Here is a 17,107-nt window from a genome sequence, read left to right as displayed (position 1 = left end):
CAGATATCATCAAGGAGGTGATTACATCACTACATGGTTGCTTAACTATATCGTAACATCCAAACCGCTGAGAATCATGGCCCAGCCAAGCTGATACACAACCTTAACCATCACAGGCATCATGTCTTTTCTTGCTGTTTCTTACCAGATATTTCCAGCATCTTAGTGGCCTGCGTGAACTCAAATTCAGAAACTCACTCTGCTGCAAATGTTCCTCTTAGTGACAATCAGTGTTCAGAAAAAAATAAGTTGTTCTTTTGGAAGGAGTATTATTGGGTTGGGAACTGGTCCACGGTAACTGTGCTTCCTTCCTCCTGTACTCACATAGGGCCCCTGTGTCTTTAAAGACTCTTTCAGTTCACGGAGCTGCGGGGCTCCCATCTACTGTCCCTAACTACCTACCCCTTTTCCAGTCGCTGCTGTACCCCATTTTTCTTCTTCCTCTGCCCCTTCACCAACTTTTAACTGCATGTGTGTTGTAGTAGAATTGTGATCCATAGGGTTTGCAATGTCCGATTTTTCGGAAGTAGATCACCAGGCCTTTCATCCAAGGCACTTCTGGGTGGACTTGAACCTCCAGCCTTTCCATTGTCAGCTGAGTGCATTAACCATTTGTACCAGCCAGGGACCTCCACCAACTTTTAGTCTCAGCTGATTGCTTCCCTCTGCAGATGTCCTTTCCTGCCCACCCACCCCCAGTGCCTCTCCTGAGGTTGTGTATCTTCCCCGCTAGGCTTTGTGCCATGTGAGGACAAGACTCTGCTTTGGTCATCTTTGTGTCTCTCAGGGCTCAGTGCTAGCTAGCTGCTAGCCCATAAAATAAATGCTTGTTGAAAGAATGCATGGTACAATATAAAATTGTTTATCTTTTGATATCACTAGCCAGTGGGTGTTTGCTTTCCTTAACTAAGCAACAGACCAGTTACCAGGTGTGAGATGTGGTCTTGAGGGCTGGCTGTGGTCTCGCCCTTCGTCTTTCTCTGTTCCATGAGACTTGTCATACAATAACTCTATATTGTTTGTTGGTTTACCTGCACACAAAAAAAGAGAGACTTCAGAGGCTTGCTTCTGACTGCTCTTGGCAAGCCATGCTCCCCAGGCAGGTTGGAGTACACTTGGCTTTTATCTACATCATTGAGAGAGTTCTTTAGTCAGGAGAGCTCACGAGAATGAATGAGGAAGGAACAGTCAGCACTGGGGCAGAGGGGCCCTAGAGAGGTTTCTCTTCTCTGGGCATATTCTGACCTTCTGTACAGTGGGGGACTCTCTAGTAAGGAAGTAGAAGAGATACTCCTAACCAGCTTGCAGGTCCAGCTGCTGTTTACATCATCCCGGATGCTAGTCCCCCCACCAGTCTCCCAGAGATTCACTCAGTCGCTTGCAAAAGTAAACACAGATACTCCTTCTGAAATATATCCAAGTGAGCTCACTTTGCCAATTACAAAAGCCAGAGCAGCACTGAAGCCACATCATGTTATTGAGCCCAGAATCCTAAATAAAGTGATGCAAATCTGTCCCTTGGCTTCAAGCAATGAGAGTCAAATGAAGCCTTCCAGTTAGAAAATTCCAGTTACATAAATACTTGAAGTTGGTGTTTCAGAAGTAGACTTGAGCAAAATTAATTCATCATGTAAACAACGCATAGGAGATCTGAACAATTACAGAGTTTGCGTGGATCTTGCAATTTCGAAATCAAAGGTTCTACCAAGACAGTATCATACCTTCTTTCAGGGGTTTAAATTGGGAAGGACGCCCCAGTCCCTGTACGCCACCTGTCCTTAGAGGAAGAAGGGTTAGTTAAGGGCACAGGATCTCAGACGTTACTGATCATTACCCATGGTAAGAGATGCACAGGGACCCATTCTCTATGGAAAACGGAAGTTTCACAAAACCGTACTGAGCTGAACTGCTGTATGTTTTGCTGTGTATATTTTCAACAACAGCAACAAAATAAAAGAAAAAGAAAACCTTCTAAAGCACAGTCCCACTCTGACCCAATGTGGGGTCACCACAAGTTAGAATCAACATACTGACTTTTACTATGTGCAGTACATTGTGAGATTGTCTGTCTTACTGTGTTTATAAAACACCAAGTAGCACCAAAAAAAAATAATAAATTTGTTGATCTCAAGGAGGGGATTACCCACAATTTGAAAAACCCTGATGGGAGAATAAATTCAAAAGAAGATTCTCTATCAAATCTAGAAAAAGCTACTCCCCTAAGGCTTTAGCTGTCTTTTAGAAGAGGGCAGTGTGCTTCAGGGGTAGCATTCTCACCTTCCACACAGAAGACCTGGTTTTGGTTCCCAGCCAGCGTACCTCATGCACAGCCACCACCAGTCTGTCAGGGAGGCTTGCCTGTTGCTATGATGCTGAACATGTATCATCTGAGCTTCCAGACTAAAATGGTCTAGTTAGAAAGGCCTGGCAATCTTCTTCCAAAAGTCAGTCATAAAAACCCTATGGAGCACCACAGTTTGATCTGCTACCAATCATAGGACCGAGCAGTATTTCATTTCATTGTGCGTGGGGTTGCCAGCTCAGTGGCAGCTAACATCTTCTAAAATCTTTTCAGTGACCACCAATGGTAGAATCTAGGCATGGAAAAGAGATAGTTATGGAAAGGAAATTGGATGTGGTGAGTGGAGCTCTTCCCATAACCAAAATGTCAGCAGTTTGAATCTACCAGCTGCTACTTGGAAACCATATGGGGCAGTTCTACTCTGTCCTGTAGGATCGCTGTGAGTCAGAGTCAGCTCAACAGCAATAAGTTTGTTTTTGGGGGGGGTTAATTCAATAGGTAAGTCAAGTCCAATACCCTTTCGCTATTAAAGGAAATGTGCTTTGTCTTCTACCAGCCACGTTTGCCTGTTTTCTCCTTGGCTAACTGAATGCTGTCTTGACCCTCCATACTGAAATTTACATATTTAGTTGTTTACAGAAATCTTTAGACTCTACAGCTTGCTTTATTAATGGCTGCAGGATGTGGGTAACACAAAGAACACTGCCTTACTTGATGGTCCAGTCCGGCTTCTAAACGGTGTATTTCGTTTGCTGTAGGGAGAACCAATGCCGACGTGATGACCGCCCTGTCTCAGGGCTACAGGATGCCCCAAATGGAGAACTGCCCCGATGAGCTGTACGAGATCATGAAGTTGTGCTGGAAGGAGAAGGCTGAAGAGAGGCCCACGTTTGATTACTTACAGAGCGTCCTGGATGACTTCTACACAGCCACAGAAGGGCAGTACCAGCAGCAACCTTAGTGACAGGGAGACTTGTGTCCAGGGCGGGGACAGCTATCTCAGCTGTCTTGTTTCAAAAGAAAAAATCACCGGCCGCACAAGTTATTCACGTGCTCAGACCATCGGCTGTGCCTGCTCCTGACAGCAGAGGCTATTACTCAGGAAGAACACCCTCTACATGGAAAAGGATTCTCTTCTAGACTGGGGTCCGTGGGTCTGCGTCTTGGACCGCTCCTCAGCTGGTCATCCTGCTTTGCGAGACCAATCTCTGACTCCAACCTTCTGAGAAGAGAACACGCGTTCTACCCCAAATGCACATACAACTGGACCTGTGACCCAAGGGTTCAGAGACCACTGCAACAAACCCCAAATAGTAGCAGAATGATACTCATTTATGACGTCAGAGTAACCCGATGTTCATCATGGCACTTCTTTGTAATTTCTATATGCTTTGGCTTATTTTGAAAAAAAATTTTTTTTTTTTTTTTTTACTAATCCAACCTTTAGATTTTGCAGATGAAGTCAGCAGCTTAAAAATGTCTTTCCCAGATTTCAGTGTTCTTTCCTTCCCCTGAAATTTGAGACTGTTAATCATTTCCTTCCGTGGAGACTGCGCAGACAGACCCCCGAGACCGGAGGCTGCAGGGGCACTTTCCGTTCCTTCTGTGGAAGTGTTGTTTTTGTCTGCAAAGAGCTGCGGTGTCTCATCAACTCTGCAGGGCTGAGCCAGACCTCCAAGGAGATGAGAAGATGCCACACCTTGCCTCAGAAACTGCTCAGTCTGAAAAAAAGAATGTTTTTAACAGTCCAGCTTTTCAATTCCACAATTCCCTTTATCCCTATGTACAGACTTTTTTGACAGTGTAGTTTGGAAAAACAGAGTCTATATAGGGCCTTCTGAAAGGGAAACATAAGAATTCTCTTTATTGCTTCAAATGATTTTAAAATTATTTTAATGAACAAATATTAATTTTAGGTGTACTCGAAAAGTAAAAATGCCATGTTTGGGGCTATTTTTGTGATTCTGCAATCTTTTTAAACTGTATAATGTGTGCGAGACTACTTATAGCCAAGGCTCCAGTGAGCCACCATAGCAGGAGACAAGAGGTTTTGTTTACTAGGTTTTTCTACTGTAAGCTCTGAATGGAAAATGCTGTATCACATTTACTTCTGCTATCATGTACATACCTAATATTCTATTTTTTGATTTTGTTTTAATACATCTGGCCCAATAACATTTCCAAATTTTTACTTGTATTTCACATTTCCAACCATCCTCAACGTCAAAAAGAGAGCCAACTGGGGAGAAAATGAGAGGTGATTCTATCTAGTTAGATGGTTTAACAAATGTGTACAAGTTCTACCTCTAGCCTTTGTTTTCAGGTAGAGAACTGGATGGCCTGGACACCTGAACACCCCTTTATGGAGGCAAGTAGAGTTTGCATTCAGATAGGCTGAACAAGCCATGAATATCTCATTTTGGTATGTGTTGCCTAGGCAGTGGGTGGAAAGGATACAACAATCCACTTTTCCCTAAATTTTAACTTCCTCTCCTATGTGATTTTTTTTTAATATCCTTTCTAAAATGTTCTAAAATTCTCAATTCACAAGTTCATGGTCACAAAGATAGACTATGATAATCATAATGTCTTCATTCCTGGTACATTGATTCACAATGGTGTGTTTCCTACATACAACCCCTCCATTGGCATTTTATCTCAGTCAGAATTGCAAATACTACACAATATATTACCTGAGGAGGGAGGGTAAAGATTCTAAGACACAAAGAAGCTTCCAGAAAAATTACTAAATTCATTTTCACTTTGTTTTCTCCTCTCAACCCTGCTTCCTTTTACCACTTTACATTTGATTTCGCATCTCAGTCAAGTATGTGACCCCCACGTGTCACCTTCTTCAGCTCAGGCCTCATTGCCCTCTCTTAGCATGTGCCAGAGCCCCTTGGTACTCAAAACTAAGGAAAAGCAAGTAGAGCCTTCCTGTGGCAGCAGGACTCTAGCCTCCTACTGACTGACAAGCAAAGTGAGGGGCTGCACAGGTGTTCTTATTCAGAACTTCCAGTAACAGCAATGCCCACCTACCCTCCCCCACAAGACTCTGACTCCATTGTTGTGCAGTGTGTGTGTGTCTTTTAAAAGCTTCCTAGGTGAATCTAATGCACACTCAGAGTTCAGAGCCATCCCACTGGCTTGACCCACATTTCAAAGCTATCTACTCAAAGAAACTCAGCATTCTCTTTCCTTAGATGGTTTAGTTTCCCACAGGAGAGTGTAGGAACATAGGAAGAAGAAAGCAAAAATGTTTTCATGCTTACGCACCTTTTTCCTTTCTGATGAACATGAAGCTCACCGAACCTAAAGTAACACTTGTAGGCTTGACGCTGGTGTCCCTGATAGAAACGGCCACTAGTGTTTTGTAGCTTCTCTGAACATGGGTCCTTGGGTTTTGCCAAAATTCCATTGCAGAGAGAACATCAGACAAGCCACTGGAAACACACACTGCCCAGGCCTTCTTTTTAGGGGAAATACTGCACATAGAAGCTGTGAGCCTTGTCTCAATGTGTATAAACAATCAGTAGAAGGAAGGGCTGTATGTATCTACGTATACAATGGGGATAGACCCAGAGCACTGAAACATGATTGTAAGTATAAACACGTTTCCATTTCTGCCTGTGGTGCCTCCTTTCCCTTTGTCTTGCTCTCACAAATGACGTTCAATAGTGGTAGCTGCTAGGGTACTCAACACTGAAACATCAGCATTTTCATTCAACTGAGTGAAAGAAACCGGCATTCTATGGCTCAATAAATAACTCAGCCATTAAGATTTAATTGCCACATGCCACAGCCAGTTCAGTTTCATGCTTTCTCAGCCAAGAGTCTCTCAGATAAGCTCACACCACCCTCCTTTCCTTTTAGTGTCTTCCTTTATTTTCTACTTATGCCTAGTGGAAAGGAGATTCCAGTTCTCTGTCTCCTACATTTTGTCTACATAAAGTTAAGAACCTGAAAAGACTGAGTGAAAACAAGCCTTGCTGTGCTACATGATGGAGTTGGTGACTATAAACACAAAGATATCTGTACACCTACCATTTACCCAGTGCCCTCTTTTGTGCTTGGCACTTTATGAAAATTAACTCACACAATAATCCTTTGCAATATGGACAACATGTCATTCCACAGCTGGTAGGACAGGTTCTTTTAAAGCCACAGAAGGAATAGACTGACTCTGCTTCATGTTGTTTCCTTATGAAATAAAACAAATGAAATGCTTTTGTAGTGGAATCTCCCTGGCTCAGTGGGATGTTCTAAATGGACAGGGGGTTACGTATAAAACATTCCACTAGAGTCCACCCAGAGATGAGGGAAAATGTCCCCTTTGTTATTTTAGTTGTGGGAGAAAAGTCATGCAAAAATTTATCTCACCAGTCATACTTCTTAAAGATAATTTATAGAGGCTACAGTTTTGGATAAAATGTTTGGATAACATTTTTGCTCCATTTTAGAACATGAAGATGTATTAAGACTGATAACATTTGATGTCAGAAAGTTCTAATATGATACATGTGTAGGAGGACTCCAATTTCCTGAGTTCTTACAAATCTTAATACTTAAGATAGGAGTGCCAGAAATATTTCCAAGATGGCCACAGTGCAATCTTGAGTTATGTCCCTTAAACCTAGAACTGATAGGACAATCTTAGTGGCCTCCGTTCCTAGATTATTGGAAAGATATTGCTCACAAATAATCTGGATTGGCCAATGTGCAGTGTTAACAGAGAACTTCTAGAATGAAAAGTGGCCTCATCTACAGCATCAAAAAATCTATGATTTTTTTTTTCATTAACTTTAAGTTGGAGTTGGACAACAGGTCCTTTATTCCTTATCTGCCACCCTTGTGGTCAGATTTTTTTTTTCTGTTTTTTTAATTTAGACTGTTAATACAATGAATATATAGAAAGTTTAATGGTAAAAGCCCCAGTGACAACTGGAAAAGGAAACTTTAATCACATTTTTTGCAGGGAAATGCCTGAAAATTCACACTAACTGGAATGATTATAGTCTATAAATTCCATCCGGTCAAATTTTGCACCAAATGAGTTTAAAAAGAAAACTTTCAGTTCTCAGAATTGGGAATTGTGGAAAGCGGATGTGAACCTGTACCTGGAAAGCTTGAGGAACGTGTAAGAGCTTCTAGTACCAGTGGTATATTTGATTCAAGTGGAGGACATCTAGATGTGGTGACTCAAAAACCTACACAGCCATGTTCAAAGATGCCAAATATTTATGCCTTCTCTTGAAACAATAGTCAATCGTTAATAAAATGTCTGACCAAACATTGCCTGGGTAGGCGGAGGAGGGGTTCTAATATATAGCAGTTCAGTTGAGGGAGGGGAGAATCAAGAAGTTTTAGTCAATCATAAGAGCTAGGGAGTGAATAGCTAATAGTCAAGGAATGCAGTAGTAAGCTACCTTAAACCAAAAATAAACCTGTTGCCGTCAAGTCGATTCCGACTCATAGAGACCCTATAGGACAGAGTAGAACTGCCTCATAGGGCTTCCAGGGAACACCTGGTGGATTCAAACTGCTAACCCAAAAGGGTTAGCAGCCATAGCTCTTAACCACTTTGCCACCAGTGTTTCCTTAGGAGCTCAGAAATAGCCACAACAAAAAGAGGTAGTTGTTCATAACGCAAAAGTCAGGCCACACTGGGAGTATCACATTCAACTCTGAACACCATACTTGAAGCTATCCGTCCAGCGTGGGCAATTGGGGTGTGTGAAAGGACCAGCGAGCATGTCAAGTCTGGAAGTCCTCGGGCAGTCGCTGAGAACCATAGTCCAGATGTTTCTTATTTTGATGGCAGAGGAGGATGAAATCATTTAAAAAGTGTGCTCGGTCAGTGAAGTATATTTTGAATCCTTCTTTGGGAGACTTTTTCAAAGTGGATGATCACCCCTCATCTCTTTTTTGTCAACATCCTTCACTTTAAATAAGGCACTGGGTGGACTAATAGTAGTTACTCAGTAAAGCACTTTATTGAGCACTTAGCTATATGCAGGAACTGTGGTGGATGCTGTGAGGGACATGAAAGTTTAGCCTCAAGTTGCCTGCTTTAAGGGGACAAGTACAACAAAAATAAAGCTAGAGCAAAAAAATTATTGTAAGGGGAAAAAACAGGTATAGTGTGTGGAAGATCATTCTGAAGACAGAACTCAGAGCTGGCTGAAGAAAAGGGAGGGAGAGAAAGAAAAGACTTCATAAAATAAGTGACATTTGGGTTTGGCCTTGAAGGATAGGATGCTGACAGCCAAAACTATCTATTACGCAGGTTGTACCTCATTTCTAGATAGCCAGGAAGCCATTAGAAAAAGGGCACCAGTAATTAATGTGGATTTCTCCATAAATACCATGTCCTTCCAATCAGAGCTTGAACACACGTTAGCACATGGGAAGTAGCATTTATTACTTATAAAAGAAATAGACAACATACAACAGGCGAGCAGCCCCCCTGCTCAAAAGCTGTCCAGGCAGAGATGACAACTTTTCCATTCATGCCACATTTTGTGTCCTGGGTGAGGGACTTAAGGATACTCCGATCCCTCCTGGTTTCTGGAAGCTGTCCCATGAATATAAAGAACTTTTCCATGTAAGCCTTCCACCTGGTATCATGGGCGAGGGACACATGGGAACCTACCTACTACTGTTACCGCAAGTCGCAGATTCGAGCCGCCTGCCACAAAGCCAATAAGACAGGAGGAGGTAAGCAGCAAGAGGGCTTTATTGAACACCATTTTCAAGAGACAGAGGGTTCCCCAAATTCTTTCTGCCCCAAAAGGGCGAACTGGAGGGTTATATAGGGAGAGGGTCAAGGTTTAGAGATTTCTGGGAATGTTGATTCTTTTTTGAGGTGGACATAATGACGAAGTGACCTATTGTTGACATCTAGCAGGTCTCTTATCACCATTCTGGTTTCAGTTGCAAGATGGATCCAGACTTTGCTCAGTTATCTCAGGTCTGTGATGGTATTGCTCATTGTCTTGTCTCCTGGTTTAATCAACAACAAAAATCTTGATTACCTTGTTTTTCTACAAAGGAACTTGTTTTTCTACAAAGAAACAATCATGAGACAGATTCCAGAGCAAGTAATCAACATTTTCAAAGACTAAAGATTTAATCACAGCTTATACAGCTAAACAAGAAAATATATTCTCTTATTTTGATACTGAAACACTAAAGAAAATGTATTTTCTCTACTTCAGTACTTGTCTCCCCTAAGCCAGGTAGTTCGACATTGGTGGGCTGTAAGCTTAACGCTATGCGTCCCCATTAGCACCACAGCTGAGGAGACCAGGAGGTCCCCCAGCCAACCATTTTTATACTCCAAAACTCACATGGCATGCTACTTGGGCAAGCCTCAGGCCTCAGGGGATGGGGCGGTGGAGGCCTCACAATGCTCTCTCTCTGAAGCTTGTTGCCAAGGAGATGAGTAGGAGACTCCCAGCTTATTTACAAGTTTTAAGTATGGTCTAGCTATTTTAGAAAGACAAAGCAAACTCATTGCAGTAGAAACGATTCCTACTCATAATGGACCCTGTAGGTCAGAGTAGAACTGTCCCGTAGGGTTTCCAAGGAGTGGCTCGTGGATTCAAACTGCTGACCTTCTGGTTAGCAGCTGTAGCTCTTAACCACTGTGCAATCAGGGCTCCAGAAAGACAAAAGATACCTTAATTGCTCAGACTATTTTCAGGAACCAGATACAAAAAGACAACCTTGTTGTTTGTTCCACGCAGCTGAAAAGGAGACTGCGGAGACATTTCAGAGAAATGGTACAGCACGTAAAGGGGCAGGGCAGGGAAGTGTGGGAAGCCTGGAAGGACTGCAGAGAGCCACTGGGACTGGTGGAATTAGGTATAAGGTTCTCAAACAAGTGAGCATGCGCATCCCCTTGAGGCCATGTTCCAAGGATAGCTGGGTCCACTCCAGCATTTCTGGTTTAGCAGGTCTGAGGAGAGGCCCAAGGATGGCTGGAATGTTGCCGGCCCTTGTCTGCCCCTTGAGAACCACTGAACATACAGGAATTTCATGGCAGGGGCGCCCAGTACACCAGAATGAGGCCACATCTTAGAGAAAATGTTAAGTCCCAGGTGAGAAGTTTGGTGGTGGCATCACTACACCTTTGAGAGTGAGGGCACAGCGTAATGGAAGGCCACCATGGACCCTGGAGCCACACTGCCTAGGTTCCTTCACCTGCATGTTTGTTGTGCTCAGCTATGAATGGGAGATAGGGGCCCTGGGGAAGCAATGATTAAGCGCTTGGCTGCTAACAGGAAGGTCAGCAGATCAAACCCATCAGTGGCTCCACGGGAGCAAAGACCTGTTGATCTGCTACTCTAAAGATTTACAGCCTAGGAAATCCTACTGTACCCTATAGGGCTGTTAAGAGTCAGAATCAACTTGATTGCACACAACAACAACAACAACAACACAAATGGGGATAATGATAGAGTACTTACCTCATAGGGTTGTGATGAAGATGCAGTAAGTGCTATTTCATTTAAAAGCCAGACCCTAGTTAAGTCAACAGGTTCGTGAAGTAAAGATGTTAAGTCAAGATGTTAAATAAAATGCAGTGTTAGAAAAGCATGTTATAAAGTCCCATCAGTTAGCAATATGAGGGACAGATGGACTGAAAAACCAATACAAAAATAAGGAGACTGTTAAAGGGCCTCAAATGGAGAAAAAGTAAGAACCCAAACTATGCCTGTTCCAGAGGCACTGGCAGCAGACATGCCCACAGTTTCAGTTTCTCTCGTTTGAGGTGGGATGCAGAAATCTGCCTTAAAAGAAAAAAAAAAAACTTCCCCCCCATGACATTGATTTAGATATCAAATTATAACACTTGAAGAAACTCAGCTAGAGAATTAGACAGTTGGATTTGGAGTGAGAAACCTAGTGAAACTAGGAGTGTCTGATCATGGGGAAATTTTTGGAGAACTAAAGAACAAGGAGGATCTGCCATCAGGAAGAGGGGCAGGACCAGCCAAGGCCATGTTGAAGGAGCTTGGGAAGTTAGAATAGTGCAGCCATGGAGTCCAGGGAACCGAGGAAAGGCTGGGCAGCCATTCCCAAGGCAAACAGCTAAACCAAGGAGGGTAAATATGTGGCAGGGCAGCCATTGGCACTGCTAGTGGACAGCCAGCTCCTCAGGGCAGGTGAAAGTCAGGCCCCCAGGTGTTCCTGAGAATCCCCACTAAGCCACAGCTGTTTGTGAGAAGTGGGGAGGGGGAGGAAAAGGATTCAGCTGGTTAGAGAGAAGTGGTGAAAGGACGTGGAGGGGTGAAGTGATGAAAGAGTTGTAATTCTCCTGGAATCCAGATTTCTGGCTTTCATGGAGGTTGGGGTAACTCACACAGGCCATTGCCTTTGAGTGTCCTTTTGAATCTTGAACTTTGAGAGAAAAAAAAAAAACTGGTTCCTGAAGCCACTTTTGAGTCAAATAATGGTCCAAATAAACTAGTAAGACCGTTTGCTCTGGGTGTTGTGCTTTTTTGAAGAATTCAGTCTGTTTTGGGAAACTGACTCCAAAGATCAGACTGGGAGCTATGTTTAAGGTAAATAAGTGATTATTTTATTTGGTCTTCAAGACAATATTGTGTGAAATGCTTGTCTAATGTTTGTAATCAAACTGTCACCCCCCTGCTAAGCAGAAAATTATATATCTGGAAGAAACCAGGCTCTCAGAAGAGATCAACGTCATGCCCTGCATTAGCCTTTTGGGAAGCCAAGTAGTTCCTCCAATGAGGTCTTGCCCTGCACTTACCCTAATTTAAAATCACAGAATCAGAGTGTCTGAGCACAAGACACACTTATAATGGTGATCAAATAATTTTTATGAAAATTCATGATTGGAAGAAGGGAATGTGTGAGGGTACCCTAAAGCTGAAGCACTTAGCCTAAGTAAGATGGCTGACATAAGGTTTGGCTCAGACTCCATTTTGTCTCAGGCTCCACTTCTGCTTCTGAGAAAGAGATCCGTAACTGTTGGTAGGTAAACCATAAAGGGGCGCATTGCCCTCGGGAAGAACACATAGTAAGTTTTAAACAGATTAACCAAAGACCTCCAACAGGAGGGGTCCATCTTCTATTATCTTGCTAATCATGTATTCTCCAATGGAAACTTGTTTGTCACATAAACTTTTCTCTACATTTTGTTTCCTCTTGACAAACTTTGTGTGCTCCATATGGATATATATTTTTGTGTGGTGGATCCAAGTATAGTAGTTTACATGATCTCTTTCCAACTGACAGTTTATGTGGGCAATCTGTTGTTCAGATTCCTGGCAAATGCATGGGCAATGCATTTTGGGAACTTTAGGATTACCTTGAGATATTCATAGTAAAGATGCTAGTAAATATTGGAAAGGTAATGTTAAATTGTTACACATTGTAAAACAAGAGTCAGAGGAAAACCCGTTGATCTAGCACTCAAGGTGGGGTTGTTCATTCCTAAGAGCTTTAATTTGTACTTATGGTATAGTTGCATTGGAGAAATCTTTAAGAAATTTATCAATCACTATTTCTTCTATGGGACAAATAGCAGACGAAATTGCTAATGGAGTGGAAACATAACAGTGTTTCTGACCTCATTAGCCAAGATGGTATTAGATAACAGAATAGTCTTCGAGTTTTTATTAGCCCAATAAGGTGGGGTCTGTACTATAGCAAATACCTCTTGTTGCATTTAGATAAATAGCACAGAAGTAGAAAAAGATACACATAGAATTAGACAGCAAGCTACTTAGTTACACGCTATAACACCCTTATGAACACCAGATTTATCTGGTAGGTTGCCATCAGGAAAAAGTACATAGACTAGATCACTATTGCAAGGAATAGTAATATTCTTAGTCTGCATTCTGATAGTGTTAGGCATAATAAAATTGATCCTTTGTCATCTTACACACATATAAGGCAAAAGAAAGGCTTAGACTAAAATGTTGATGTACATTGATTCTGGTCATTTCTGCAATGTGATTGATGAAAACATCACTCTTACTTAAGATCCTGATGAAGAACCAGATTATATCCAGCAGAAAACCAGCACCAAGAGTTTAAAGAGCCTGCAATGGCCACCCTCTAGGATCCCAACTAAGTCTAGGCTTTGATCTTTGATGTGTTATCCAAGGCACCATACAGCAAACCAGGGGGTAGGAGAGAAACACTAACAGTAATATTAGGTTGATTGTCTGAAATAACTGATGAAATCATGACTCTAACCCACTACATTCTGCAAAACCTCAGATTGCATATTAATATAAACATAGCAACATTTATCTATTAAGGGACAAACTGTTCCTTGGGAAACTAACAGGAAATCTAATGCCATCCTATCTTGTGAAATCATAGCTTGAACTTCAGATACTTCTCTGGTTATGATGTTTATAACTTTGCTAAGCTTGCAAACAGGAACTTCTAATTAAAGAATTACTATATCTAAACCCATTACTTAGATAATTTAGGAGAAAGGAGGAAAATAGTTTCTTATATCTAGAAAGTAAGGCCTTAAAACATTAGCAATATTCCCACATAAAACTTCATAGTAGTCCTTTAGTTTACTCCATCCTATGCAGTGAATTTCTGTTCCATGTGATTCCAGATCAGCTGCAGTCTATGAATCCATCAGCTTCTATATAAGAGTCCTGAAAACTTTGATTCAGCCTAGTCACAGTCCTTTTCACAAGTCTAATATAATCCATCTTTTTGTGAGATATTTTGATCAAACGTTTTCAGCAAGTCAGCAGAGTAAAAACTTATCTGCAGATGATAAAACTTAATATGGCCATGATTCATTTATAAAAATAATACTCTTAAAAGTGAAAGACCTGATAGACATTAGTTTCAAAAGTGATACAAAGGCAAATAAAGTCAGTTTAAAAAAAAGATTTAGACAAAAATATCTCTAAATATAATGATTAACCTTATACTCAAAGAGCTTCAGATATAATACATAATAATCTAGAGACACAATACTGTATAGTCAGGATATACCAAGAATATGCCAAGATTATCAAGTCTCTAAATACTTCAGTAGTTAAAAAAAAAAAACTTTATGGGTAAGCAATGTGAATTCCCCAGTCAAACCATTGGCTTTGATGATGCTAGATTAAAAAATAATAAAGTTGCCATCAAGTTAGCAATTAAAAAATAATAAAATTATGCATTTTTTGTCTAATATTAGGCAAAAACATAATAAGAGACATTAACGTGTAAATTTTAACCCAAAGTGAATCAAGGGCTTTTCTTGATTTTGACAACATGTTCCAAGTAATTTATAACATATTAAATAAACCTTTTTAGCACTTCTCCTTTATAAATTTTTTTGTGGCTTTCCATGAATTTCAAAGTTATCAGGAGTTTATTATAGGTCACCAAGAAAAAATACTTAAGCTATTAACCAAAAATCTTAAAGATCTTTTTTTTTAAGCCATGTGGAATCTTATTCTAATGAGAGACTGAACCTTTACCTACGAAGCAGATTACACAAAGAATAAATTAACTCTTCAACCCAGTAATCAAAGAAAATTTTGTTATTTTAACAGTGTCAAACCCAATTCTTTGTTTTATTTGCTATTTGCATTAAAGGTCCTTAAAGTCTCATAAATTTAACCATTAAGCTTTAACCAAACAGATAAAACTTTTGACCATATCAAGTAAATTTATTTTTTAATAAGCCTCTCAAACGTTGTCTTTGTTGCATATCAAATAGTAAATGGCAAAAATGAACACGTTCATTAGCAGACCCAAATATATATATATTCCTTTCATAAAAACCAAAAGTATATAAACTTAAATTATGATGAATCTCTATTAACTCAATTTAATATCGTAAATTACTTAAAAGGTCTAGGAAATTATTTTAAGCCTGTATACCATAAAACATAATAACTGTTAAAGTTTGTTTAAACATCCTACGTTTTCATTCAACTTTTACTATTTCCCATATTTTCCCCAATCTAATTTAGCCTTAAAGATTTTATCAACTGGCTTTGGAAATCACAAAGTCTCTGCTCAACCGACCAATTCATTGATATGAGTATAACTTTAAGCCTCTGGTTAGGGATGAAAACATTCTCCCAAGGTCGTTTTAAGTGTGTCTCATTGTGATTTCTATTTTTTGGCTTCTTTGAGTTCCCCCACATTAGAGAGGACTTGTTTACAGTTCTTTTATGATGAGGATCCACCCAATTTCTGGTAATTATAATAAGATAGCATATTTCTTATTTTCTTTCATCTAGAAAGGTCTCCAACTAGTTAGGAGTCTTTCAAAAGCTTGCCTGGAGCTATATGACCTCAGAGGCTGGGGGCTGAGGAAGCCTGATCCTACCCCACCCTCCCTCTCTTTTGACTCAGAGTAGAAGACAAGATTAGTTCATTCCAATTCATTTACATATGTTTAAGTTGGTCTAGGCATTTTGAAAAGCAAAAGGTAACTAACTTCTTTCCTTTTTTACTATTCTCTCAGTAAGGAATTTTTCTTTCTCTCTATCACAACCTTTTATCTACCCAGTAAATACCAAACCATTTTAGCAATTTTGTAAATGAATCCATCAATTCTTGGGTGGCCTCTTCTTTTTTTCTTTTTTAATTTTTTCTCTGGGCTTGTTCTATGCCTCATTTTTCCCATTTTAGAACTGGTAGTTTTACTTAAAGAAAAAATAACACTTTTCCTTAAATAAAACACATTTCATCATCTTTTAAATAGAATGATTTATATCAAAATTTCTCCAAGTAGCTACTAAAAGTTTAAGTCGTAACACAGACACAAAAACGCAGCTTTTCTTGGACGAGTAAAGAACTGAGGTTTTAAGACAGACTTACAAAAACATCAACTGTCGTCCATAGCCTCCAACCTGATACAAGACAGAAACTCAGACACAGCACTGTAGACCAGAAGCAAGCTCTCAGAACAAAAGGAGACAGAAAGACCACATCAACTCACTGGTCCTGTAAGGCCAGCTCAAAAAAAAAAAAAAAAAAAGAACAGGCTTATTCAATACCACACAAAACAAGAAGATGGGGAACCTAGTTTCTACTCTGTACTATAGGGTTGCTATGAGTTGGAATCGACTCAAAGGCACTGGGTTTTTTTTTTTTTCTTTCTTTCTTAAAATATATATAGCAATTTTTGGTAAGATCACTTCAATTCCACAGAAAAAACAAGTTCTAGATAAAACTTATGAACTTGCCAGAGCCTCAGATTAACTTGGCAGACCCTCTCTGACAAACCTGAGCACCAAACAGAAAAAGTTCTCCAAAAAGGAAAGAAAATACAAATGGGCTCATTTTCCCAAAGTGGAAGGAAAGAAAACAAAACAGAGTAGATCGGAATTCATTTTCCCATAGTGATTACTGAAATTCCAAATTACTTCTAGTACATTCAACTTATAGTGTTTTTAAAAATAAGCCCCAAACCAGTGTCCTAGTGGGGGTTGGGGATCCATGCTCATTTATCAAAGATGAAGCTCTAAGGTTCGAGCTTTTGATTTCCTTCTTTTTGAACTTAATACAATCTGCCAGAAGAGACCTTAAATATACTAGTTTTTCTAATCGGGAAGTACTTTAAAGTAGCTACTGATTATTTTAAACATTGTGATTCTTTATGGAGAAACTGTTATCATAAAACAGTTGTGCCACGTCCCCCTATGAATTTGGCATCACCTATTTTCTTGCACGATTTGGTGATTCCACCCAAATATGTACTTACAAAATTTTAGAATTTGAAAGTGAAACGTTGCTTTCAGTTTCTCAGGCAAAAATCCTAGTGAGAGACTGCCGTGAAATGAGGTG

The 17,107-nt window shown here is 40.3% G+C and overlaps 1 protein-coding gene across 5 annotated transcripts in view; it reads left to right on the top strand.

The window, feature by feature from the left end:
* The window catches only part of LYN (LYN proto-oncogene, Src family tyrosine kinase), a 176,365-nt gene extending 171,886 nt beyond the window's left edge, over positions 1–4,479 (top strand). For all 5 annotated transcript variants that reach the window (XM_049860090.1, XM_049860085.1, XM_049860088.1 and 2 more), the window contains exon 13: positions 3,061–4,479. In XM_049860090.1, the coding sequence (XP_049716047.1) occupies positions 3,061–3,263 (203 nt within the window). In that variant the 3' untranslated portion in view covers positions 3,264–4,479. The remainder of the gene's footprint in view (positions 1–3,060) is intronic.
* The last annotated feature ends 12,628 nt before the right edge of the window (positions 4,480–17,107 follow it).

This window comes from Elephas maximus, chromosome 19 (assembly GCF_024166365.1).
Source record: "Elephas maximus indicus isolate mEleMax1 chromosome 19, mEleMax1 primary haplotype, whole genome shotgun sequence".
Lineage (NCBI taxonomy): Eukaryota > Metazoa > Chordata > Mammalia > Proboscidea > Elephantidae > Elephas > Elephas maximus.
The sequence above is the reverse complement of the archived record's forward strand: the minus strand, read 5'-3'. Positions and strand labels throughout refer to the sequence as shown.